The sequence below is a fragment of the Schistocerca nitens genome, chromosome 3, assembly GCF_023898315.1.
Source record: "Schistocerca nitens isolate TAMUIC-IGC-003100 chromosome 3, iqSchNite1.1, whole genome shotgun sequence".
NCBI lineage: Eukaryota > Metazoa > Arthropoda > Insecta > Orthoptera > Acrididae > Schistocerca > Schistocerca nitens.
In genome coordinates this window covers 852,304,548-852,316,652 of record NC_064616.1, presented here as the reverse complement: position 1 = coordinate 852,316,652, position 12,105 = coordinate 852,304,548, and the positions used below count along the sequence as shown (strand labels likewise).

The 12,105-nt window shown below is 42.5% G+C and overlaps 1 protein-coding gene across 1 annotated transcript in view; it reads left to right on the top strand.

Annotated features, from left to right (window-relative positions):
• Positions 1-12,105, top strand: part of LOC126249449 (uncharacterized) — a 573,122-nt gene that overhangs the window by 326,172 nt on the left and 234,845 nt on the right. The window contains exon 2 of the mRNA XM_049951102.1: positions 5,095-5,255. Coding sequence (XP_049807059.1) covers positions 5,095-5,255 — 161 coding nt within the window. The remainder of the gene's footprint in view (positions 1-5,094; positions 5,256-12,105) is intronic.

The window sequence follows — 12,105 nt, the reverse complement described above, 5'->3', positions numbered from 1 at the left end:
TCAGAAAAATTGGATGATTCATTCGAGGCAAAGAGCTACACAAATCGAGCAAGTCAATAACGCGTTGGTCCACCTATCGGAAGAGGGCTTATGGGAGCCTGGCATGAGACCCTACTCGGACGTGTTTGGACCGCAATAGCCGACTCCGGCCGTCTTGCCAAGTTTTAACACACATCTAGAATATTCCCACGAAAAGTTTTAATTCCAAAATGAGCAAGGGTTGTGTCAATGTACTCGCGTTTTCAAACGTTATCGGATGTCGTTAAAAGAACTTGCATCTTGCTATTAAAAAAACATACTTGCTCGGTCGATACAAGAGCTGAGTTTATTATCTATACAACAAAATTACGTGCTCCACTGCCTACCACGGTTTGTGGGATATGTCGTTTCGCTATCTTGAACTGTTCACGAAACAGAGGGGATGCGATTACTAGGTGATTGAACCTGTATGTTAGGAGAGGGAGATTTGGCTAGTCGTTTTAATAACATCAGTTGGGATACGACGACTGAGAATTCGGATCCAAGTTATGAATGACTGCCTGTCTGACAAACATTTTCCTCATTACTTCACAATATCCGATGAGAATTGCTTTATAGCTGCCTGTCTATGACCATTGTATGATATGACAGGCATGTATTAAATTGTGGGAGTGGCAGTGATCAGGACATTGACTATGTAGTGTGGTGTTTGCATTGCTGTGAGTGTAAGTACCAAGAGGATCATAGAGTTCAACGCATCTGTTCGGCGGCTGGGTGCCCACCAACACTTTCAACTGCCATTACTCCTTGAGATATTAAGAAGGGCCTTAGTTTAGTACATTGTCGCGCAGTCAAGTGATCAGAAATTGGAGCCCACCAACTCTTTTCCTCTTGGCAGCCAAGTAGGCCTACTGATGAAAAAAAACTTCTTCCACAATCAAGATTCGAACCACCAGTATCCGGAAAGAGTGTCATCGTTCTGACGTGACATACACAAATAATACCTTTTAGCAACACATAGTAACTATTCGAAGTGGTTATTGGCAAGCTTATGCGTGCATTACAATATAATTCATTGACGGAAGTGCACTCTGAATTTACAATCACTTGACTCAGTTGCTTGTACATGTTGTAGAGGAAAGGAGTGTAATTTCTATTCTAACGATAGTCTCCATACTGTGTTCTTCGAATTGTGCATTTCACGAGAAAATTATCAGGAACTTATTGATGACTCTTATCCCTCACGATCCAACACTGTCTATCGACTGAACTCTCGTAGCCATTGCCAACACTGGGCTCGCCTTCGGGGTGGACAGCGTTCCAAATCCGCTCCAGCCATCCAGGTTTAGCTTCTCTATGGTTTCCCTAAGTAGATTAGATTAGATTAGTACTTGTTCCATAGATCATGGATACGACACTTCGTAATGATGTGGAACGTGTCAGGTTAATAAAAGGTGTCTATACAAGATATTACATTACACAAAATATTATGACACTCAATATTTTTAATTTTTTTTTTGGGGGGGGGGTTGGGAAATTACCCACTAACTATATCCAAAAATTCATCTAATGAGTAGAAGGAGTTGCCATTAAGAAATTCTTTTAATTTCCTTTTAAATGCTATATGGCTATCTGTCAGACTTTTGATGCTATTAGGTAAGTGACCAAACACTTTTGTGGCAGCATAATTTACCCCCTTCTGAGCCAAAGTTAGATTTAACCTTGAGTAGTGAAGATCATCCTTTCTCCTAGTGTTGTAGCCATATACACTGCTATTACTTTTGAATTCGTTCGGATTGTTAATAACAAACTTCATAAGTGAATATATATATTGTGAGGCTACAGTGAAATTTCTAGCTCTTTAAATAAGTGTCTGCAGGATGATCTTGGATGAGCTCCAGCAATTATTCTGATTACACGCTTTTGTGCAATGAACACTCTTTTACTCAATGATGAGTTACCCCAGAATATGATGCCATACGAAAGCAAAGAATGAAAGTAGGCGTGGTAAGCTAATTTACTCAGATGTTTAAGGCTAATGCCTGGATGGTTCTTTTCAGAAGGACAAGTCGGCGTCCTTCCCCAATCCGAGCTTGAGTTCCACCTCTACTGACCTCGTCGACGGGACGATAAACCTTAATTTCCCTTCCACTCATTGAGATTATCATCTAAAGTTCTACTGTACAAGTAGTTCTTTGTCGGAAATTCTGCTATACGTCTGCTGCTTAAGTAGGCCAGCAAAATGGTAATTTTTTTCCACGAAGATAATTTTTTTGCAATTAGATTGACGCTAAATACGAAACTTTTCTCTCTGTACATTCGTTTTTTGGACACTATCTCGTGTTGCACCATATATTACATGCAGGTCTGAAAGTCCCTGTAACGCTTAATGCTCCATCTTCAACAGCCGACCATGAACTGTAAACAGTACCAAAGTCTACCATGGATACCTAATAGATAACTGTTTATTGCTTTTCGATACAACGCCACCGACTTCGAAGCGTTACTAAACTGTTTTGAAACATAGGCAGTTTGCAAACACTCGCTTCACACGCATTGCTCATTAATGATATCTTACTGCCTGAAGTATTCATTTCCGACCATTTGTTCCTAATATCTAAATACTTAGTTTCAGATATTCTGTTGCCTGGGATCCTAAAGGGTTGTGACGTCATCTTTTAACATGGGGGGAGGGAGGGAATTGATATACACATATGCAGAGAGCTGAGAAACAGAATAATAAAATGGATCCCGGAATGTATTTAAATATATAGCTAAGATGAGGCGCCTGTGATGAATTTTACATATCAAATGAATTATGAATTAATTTTATAACGCTTCAATTTTATGACCTCTACAAAACAGACTCAGGTGTACAGTAAATTGGGAAACTGCATTTAGTTACGGTATATCTTAAATAACGTGAAGGGATTAACTTTAATAATAATTATTTGAAGCTTTTTTGCTTCAAGTAAAATCATAATATGTTGCGGCCTAATGCAAGTCTTAACAACAAAACAGAAAGTTTAAACCACTACATAAATGAGACACATGACGATGAACATAATGGTATATTACAAGTGGCAGTTATTTATTGAAAGAAGTGCTATGTGACTTTATCTGGCATCGTACTGCAAACAATTTCGATGGGAAAATTTAGTGTGAATCGCAAGACGACAATGTACACACTACAAAAATATGTTCACCAGCTAACAGCATTTACAAAGAAAGAGCAGGTAACCATTTACTGAAACATGCTTTCTACGGATCAATCTAGTTCCCCCGTGGCGTCTTCTCTTCCCAAACTTTCCAATAAGACTGACCATAGTGTAACAACCATGTCCACACTTTCACCATTCCTTCCACAAAGTCCAGCAAACTTGTTTCTTTTAACGGCTACTCCTCGCCACATGTGAGACACAGACACCACACTTCAGCTGCTGGAAGGTCAGTCTTTGGTAGGGATTGTCGGAATAGATAGATGAAGGTCAAGTTACTAGCAAGCGCCAGCAGACAAAGCAAAACAGTGATACGCAGAGACGCTTTACTCGAGATGCTAGAGCGCATTTAGCAATTAATAAATAGTAACTAACAGACCGGCCGCTGTGGCCGAGCGGTTCTAGGCGCTTCAGTCAGGAACAGCGCTGCTGCTGCGGTCGCAGGTTCGAATCCTGCCTTGGGCATGGATGTGTGTGATGTCCTTAGGTTAGTTAGGTTTAAGTAGTTCTAAGTCTAGGGGACTGATGACCTCAGACGTTAAGTCCCATGGTGCTTAGAACCATTTTGAGTAACTAACATCGAGGTATGTCTCTTCGGCACTTCCCAATGAATACAAACCCTGGGTGGATAGTGTTGTTGCAGCGCATGAGAACCTCGCTAAATGTTAATTGAAGGACAGGAATAACCTCGTGAAGCTCTCTAAATCAGATTGTTTCTTTCTATAATGTAAGTCACACCTGTTTTTCAGTGTTGTGTTTTATGTGCTATTCATATTGCCCATCTGCTGTCTGTCATAGAGAACTTTACCCTTCTTAGATTAGATTAGAACTTGTTCCATAGATCATGAATACGACACTTCGTAATGATGTGGAACGTGTCAGGTTATAAAAGGTGTCTATACAAGATATTACATTAGACAAAATATTACATGACACTCAATATTTTCAATTTTTTTTTTTTTTGGGGAAATTACTCACTTACTATATCCAAAAATTCATCTAATGGTTAGAAGGAGTTTCCATTAAGAAATTCTTTTAATCTCCTTTTAATATCCTTTTAAATGCTATATGGCTATCTGTCAGACTTTTGATGCTATTAGGTAAGTGACCAAAGACACTTTTGGCAGCATAATTTACCCCATTCTGTGCCAAAGTTAGATTTAACCTTGAGTAGTGAAGATCATCCTTTCTCCTAGTGTTGTAGCCATGTACACTGCTATTACTTTTGAATTCGTTCGGATTGTTAATAACAAATTTCATAAGTGAAAATATATATATATATATATATATATATATATATTGTGAGGCTGCAGTGAAGATTTGTAGCTCTTTAAATAAGTGTCTGCAGGATGATCTTCGATGAGCTCCAGCAATTATTCTGATTACACGCTTTTGTGCAATGAACACTCTTTTACTCAATGATGAGTTACCCCAGAATATGATGCCATACGAAAGCAGAGAGTGAAAAATAGGCGTGGTAAGCTAATTTACTCAGATGTATATCGCCAAAATTTGCAATGACCCTAATAGCATAAGTAGCTGAACTCAAACGTTTCAGCAGATCCTCAGTGTGTTTTTTCCAGTTCAACCCCTCATCAATGCATACACCTAGAAATTTTGAATATTCTACCTTAGCTACCGATTTCTGATCGAAGTATATATTTATTAATGGGGTCATTCCATTTACTGTGTGGAACTGTATATACTGTGTTTTGTCAAAGTTTAATGAGAGCCCATTTGCAGAGAACCATTTAATGATTTTCTGAAAAACATCGTTTACAATTTCACCAGTTAATTCTTGTCCGTCGGGTGTGATAGCTATACTTCTGGTGGCAGCACTGCCGGAACTGCTGGCAGGCACGTGCGAGGTGCTGAGCGTATGTTTACGATGTTGCAGGCGGAGCTGTCGGTGCAAGGGGACGACTTCACGCGCCAGATATGGCAGATGTACGCCACCTTTGAGGAGCTGGTCGAGTCTCGGGATGGGCGCGCGCCACGCGCCTCCAAGTCGCGCGCGCGCCCGCGACACGCCCACGCACACGCCCACACCCACCACAGGTCAGTAGCCTTCATTTCAGTACAGCGTCAGCAGTGATGATCCCGCCATCTTTTGCTCGTGCATCCGGGTCAGCAGTACTTATTTTACTTACATTTCGGCTGCTAATGTGCAGTGGCTGGAACATTGTATCTCGACTGGTCATTCCACGGATTACGGGAAAGTCGCGATACTGACGACAGCTTTATCCAGTTATTACCCACTGGTCAAGGAAGCTGTGTATATCGGACAACCTGTTCAACCGAAATGCGGGTTTTTCAAGTCGACAAAACGTGGAAACTAATAATTTCACGTCTGCACTCTCAGAGGAATTATTGTTCTGAGTGTTCGCTGCCTGGCATTCCAACACGTGTCATCCATTTAAATAATGAAACACAAATTTCATAAGCACTGTGTATTTGCTGACTTAGCGCTTGCAATATTTTATTCTGAGATACACTAAGTTTTTCTATGAGTGACACTCTTGCGCCGGCTGTCTTATCTCTGACTCGCATGCATTTACTTGGCAGTGTATCACTGTAATTTATTCCTGAAATTCGATTTAATTGTAATAGGCATAGATGTACTACCTAAAGCGACAAATGAAAAATTTGAATTCTCGTTGCTTTCATTCCGAAACTTGCACGAAAATCACGAGATATGCGGTATTAATAATATGTAAGAAGAAATAGATATGTGTGACATATGGAAGTTTGAATAGTACCGGGGAGCGTGTTCGTATAGCCTAAGTTCTTTTTTTTTTTTTTTTTTTTTTAATTCGTGTCAAAAGCTATGCATGAAAATTAGAGAAAAGGAGAAAGGAGACTAATAAATAAAATTAATACATACAAAGGAATTATAGATACAATGTGAAGCAAATAGAGCCGTATAATAATAGTTATATATGAACAGATTACAAAAAATGAATGTAATCAGACCAAAAATTAGCGACTTCGACGGCATTGTCCCTGGCTCACAGCGCTTCCTACAGCGTGCAGGAAACTGGGTACTGAGGACAGTTGTACAGGTGCTTGGTGGTTTGTTCAGCTCCATATTCGCGTGCAGTTGATGGGTCCCCAAGATAGTTCCATTCGGCTATATTATGCTTTGTTCTACCGACACCACTTCTTAGCCTGTTGAGGGACTTACACGTTTCCCATTGCAGGTTTCACCTGGGGGCAGAGCCTCCGAAGGTTTAATCCATGATGCGATATCTGCCTTTCTGGTTGTCTACAAGTTTTGTCATGCCATTGATAGTGATGTACTGTCTTTGACGGAAATTTTTAGATGCTCTTCCTAGATATGAGCCAGCTTGGGGGAGGTTGGTGTCCATGCAGCGGGTGAGCAGCGTTTAGTTCCGCTTTGCTTCTCTCTGTGTTCGCGGCAACTTCCCGCCTCATATCTGGTGGGGCTGTCCCCGCCAAGGTAAGCGTTGCTCTCAGGCATCCTGATGTTATTCTACACGTCTCGCTGAGGGCAACATCCACATGCCTAGCATGTACAGAACTGTACCAAACAGGGCAGACGTATTTAGCGGCAGAGTAACATAATGCAAGTGGCGATGTTCTGAGTACTTTCGTTTGAGCACCCCATCCGCTATTGTGAGCATTCGGATGATTTTATTGCGGTCGGAGACTTTATGTTTTGTATTTAGGCGGTGCTTCCTAAATGTCACGGCACAGTCCAGCCTAAATGGTAAAGCGATCGTTCGCGAGAAGCGCAAAGTCCAAGTTCAAGTCCAGGTCCATCACAAATTTTCATATGTCACTTTAGATAGTATGTCTATAGCTATTACAGTTAACTTGAGTTTCAGGAATAAATTTCAATATTTGAAACTGTTGTTCGACATCAAATATATCACTGTATCAAGCCGTTTCAATTCAGTCACCGTCTCACCTAGATGATGACTGTACCGTTAATAGCCGAAATACCGAAAAAATAATTATTGCTGCCACGTATGCGCGCTCGCAAGGTAATGGACTAGTCTATCCGCGGGCCAAACTTCAAGAAACACACTATCAGAGAAGCCAAAACCTTGCAGTTAGCATACTAAATTTGCAACAATGACGTGGAATGTTGTTTGTGCTACTTATTTGTCCTGAGCTGTTTACTCGTTTGTGCTGTGTATGAGCAACACATACATAAAGGATAAACAAAAAACAAAACCTTGTTTTGTGCGTCTGACGAAAGTTACTTACTTGCCTCTATTGTTCTTGTTTTACCTCACGTGACAAAACTACGAAAGGAAAACTTGTTTTATGGATGGTTGGAGACGCTAGAAGATTAGTAAATGTGTAAAAAGGTAAGCTAAAATTTTCTCAAGAAAGGGTTTATTACACTACTGGCCATTAAAGTTGCTACACCAAGAAGAAATGCAGATGATAAACAGATATTCATTGGACAAAAATATTACACTAGAACTGACATGTAATCACATTTTCACACAATTTGGGTGCATAGATCCTGAGAAATCAGTACCCAGAACAACCACCTCTGGCCGTAATAACGGCCTTCATACGCCTGGGCATTGAGTCAAAGACAGCTTGGATGGCGTGTACAGGTACAGCTGCCCATACAGCTTCAACACGATACCACAGTTCATCGAGAGTAGTGACTGGCGTATTCTGACGAGCCAGTTGCTCGGCCACCATTGACCAGACGTTTTCAATTGGTGAGAAATCTGGAGCATGTGCTGGTCAGGGCAGCAGTCTAACATTTTCTGTATCCAGAAAGGCCCGTACAGGACCTGTAACATGCGGTCGTGCATTATCCTGCTGAAATGTAGGGTTCCGCAGGGATCGAATGAAGGGTAGAGCCACGGGTCGTAACACATCTGAAATGTAACGTTCACTGTTCAAAGTGCCGTCAATGCGAACAAGAGATGACCGAGACGTGTAACAAATGGTACCCCATATCATCACGCCGGGTGATACGCCAGTATGGCGATGACGAATACACGCTTCCAATGTGCGTTCATCGCGATGTCGCCAAACACGGATGCGACCATCAGGATGCTGTAAACAGAGCCTGGATTCATCCTAAAAAATGACGTTTTGCCATTCGTGTACCCAGGTTCGTCGTTGAGTACACTATCGCAGGCGCTGCTGTCTGTGTTGCAGCGTCAAGGATAACCGCAGCCATGGTCTCAGAGCTGATAGTCCATGCTGGTGCAAACGTCGTCGAAGTGTTCGTGCAGATGGTTGTTGTCTTGCAAAAGTCCCTATCTGTTGACTCAGCAATCGAGACGTGACTGCGCGATCCGTTACAGCCATGCGGATAAGATGCCACTCATCTCGACTGCTAGTGATACTAGGCCGTTGGGATCCAGCACGGCGTTCCGTATTACCCTCCTGAACAGTCATTGGATCCCGGACAACGGGGGCAGCAATGTCGCGATACGATAAACCGCAATCGCGATACACTACATTCCGACCTTTATCAAAGTCGGAAACGTGATGGTACGCTTTTCTCCTCCTTAAACGAGGCATCACGACAACGTTTCACCAGGCAACGCCGCTCAACTGCTGTTTGTGTATGAGAAATCGGTTGGAAACTTTCCTCATGTCAGCACGTTGTAGGTGTCGCCACCGGCGCCAACCTTGTGTGAATGCTCTGAAAAGCTAATCATTTGCATATCACAGCATCTTCTTCCTGTCGGTTAAATTTCGCGTCTGTAGCACGTCATCTTCGTGGTGTAGCGATTTTAATGGCCAGTAGTGTACACTGACAAGGCAGAAATTTCAGTATTTCGAGTGGTAGTGAGGGTGCACATGGCCACAACAAAATAAAACAAAATAATGAATTCCTACGAGGGCCGTTATTGAGTAATGGAGCAGTTTTTTTTTTTTTAATAGCAGGTTGGTTTTATTCAGGGTTACAATACATCTTATTATTCATCAGTCTTTTGACTACAAAACCCTATTTTCAGCATAATCTACATTCAATTCTATGGCCTTACGCCACCTTACTGGAAGAGCCTGTATGCCCGCATGTTACCACTGTACTGGTCAACGTCTGAGCCGACGTCTTGCTGCATCAGTAACCTCCCAATCATCCGCTGACAGCGTTCCGCAGAGTACATCCTCCCTTGGGCCAAACAGATGGAATGCGAAAGGTGCATCATCGAGACTGTAGGGTGGATGAGGGAGAACAGTCCAATGACGTTTTGTGAGCTCCTCTCGGATGCACAGATTTGCGAGGGGCTTTGTGTTTTATTTTGATCCGTCGATCACCTCGATTGAGAGTGTCTGCATGTTCCAACATTCCCATAGTCACATATGTGTGCGGTTGGCTGGCACGCGAGATATCGGAAAAGTCTGCGTGACCTTGTTCCGATGGTGGAAAACGCCTCTCCCAACGACTCGCCGAGCTTTTGTTCACTGCCAGTTCTCCGTAGACATTCTGCAAGCCCCTACGAATATCTGCGATACTCTGGTTTTTCGCCAAAAGAAAATCGACGCCGGCCGAAGTGGCCGTGCGGTTAAAGGCGCTGCAGCCTGGAACCGCGAGACCGCTACGGTCGCAGGTTCGAATCCTGCCTCGGGCATGGATGTTTGTGATGTCATTAGGTTAGTTAGGTTTAACTAGTTCTAAGTTCTAGGGGACTAATGACCTCAGCAGTTGAGTCCCATAGTGCTCAGAACCATTTGAACCATTTTTTTTGAAAATCGACGACAGCTCTGTGCCTGGAACGCATCTCCGTTACAGACGCCATTTTGAAAGATACGTATAGCTCTCCCACCTATTGGAACTTCTTGAAACTGTTGGGTCTGAAGCGGGAATATTCTACGATGTCCCACAACAAATTCTGCCTTCCTTTTTTTTCCTTTTTCAACTGAAATTGGCCGAGAAAAAAATGTATTGTATTGCTTATTGAACGCCCCTCGAAGGAACGGAGCGTTAAAAGAAGCTAACACAAATGAGTATCTTACAAAATCAGAACGGATGAACGCCGAAGGGCGGATACTGAGATAGCCGAACGCGGAATAGAACAACAGCTACAATCGGTTAGTAGTGGAAAAGCGTCAGGACTAGATGGGATACCTATAACATTCTACAAAGATTATGAGTAAGAACTTGCTTCCTTTCTAACTGTAATTTATCGTAGATCGCTTGAGCAACGATGGGTATCTAGCGACTGGAAGAAAGTGCAGGAAAGAGCACATCGAAAATGCTGTGGGGAAGGCTAACCAAAGGCTGCGTTTTATGGGCAGGACACTTAGAAAATGTGACAGACCTACTAACAAGGGAACCTCCCCATCGCACCCCCCTCAGATTTAGTTATAAGTTGGCCAGTGGATAGGCCTTGGAAAACTGAAGACAGATCAATCGAGAAAACAGGAAGAAATTGTGTGGAACTATGAAAAAATAAGCAAAATATACAAACTGAGTAGTCCGTGGGCAAGATAGGCAACATAAAGGATAATGTGAGCGTAGGAGCGCCGTGGTCCCGTGGTTAACGTGAGCAGCTGCGAAATGAGAGGTCCTTGGTTCAAGTCCTCCTTCGAGTGAAAAGTTTAATTTTTTATTTTCAGACAATTATTATCTGTCCGTTTATTTCTTTATTTTCACGGACAGTATTTGCTGGATTCATATTGCCCACGGAATACATCTCACGTATTTAATGCACTCTCGTCCAAAGTAGCGAACAGTCAACTGCCAGCCAGGGAGCCTCGTTAGCAGGAATACTCTCTCTTCCGTGCGCTGTAGTCGACTGACGTGTGTTTCGATGTTTGTTTAGGTCTAGCGTCCCCATACTACAGTGCAATTACCTCGCATCGGACGGACGGACGGACAGATAATAATTGTCTGAAAATAAAAAAATGAAACTTTTCACTCGAGGAAGGACTTGAACCAAGGACCTCTCGTTTCGCAGCTGCTCACGCTGACCACGGGACCACGGCGCTCCTGCGCTCACGTTATCCTTTATGTTGCCTATCTTTACCATTGACTACTCAGTTTGTATATTTTGCTTATTTTTTCATAGTTCCACATAACTTCTTCCTGTTTTCTCGATTGATCTGTGTTCAGTTTTTCAAGGCCTATCCACTGTGCCAACTTATAACTAACTCTGAGGGGGGTGCGATGGGGAGGTTCCCTTGTAAGGAGACTGCCTACACTACGCTTGTCCGTCCTCTTTTTAGAATACTGCTGCAGGTGTGGGAGAGGGTGTCACAGAAATGATACGGGATTTGGGCTGGAAATCATTAAAAGAAAGGCGTTTTTCGTTGCGACGGAATCTTCTCACGAAATTCCAATCACCAACTTTCTCCTCCGAATGCGAAAATATTTTGTTGACACCGACCTACATAGGGAGGAACGATCACCACGATAAAGTATGGGAAATAAGAGCTCGTACGGAAAGATATAGGTGTTCATTCTTTCCGCACGCTATACAAGATTGAAATAATGGAGAATTGTGAAAGTGGTTCGATGATCACTTAAATGTCATTTGCAATGTATTCGAAATATGTCGTTTTTGGAGAATGAAAATCCCCTCAATAAAAATCAACATGGATTCCGCAAGCAGAGATCTTGCGAAACTCAGCTCACTCTGTTCCTCCATGAGATCTGCAGCGCCGTAGACAACGGCGCTCAGGTTGATGCCGTGTTGCTTGACTTCAGGAAGGCATGTGAGACCGTCCCGCATTGCTGTTTAATAAAAAAAGACGAGCTTATTGAGTACCGGAGAAGGTTTGCGACTGGATTCAAGACTTCCTTGGAGACAGAGCTCAACACATCGCTGTTAACGGGACAAAATCGTCAGATGAAAAGGTAATTTTCTGAGTACCCCAAGGAAGTGTGATACGACCGATGCTGTTTACAATATATATAAATGATGTAGTAGAAAGTGTCGAATGCTCTTTAAGGCTG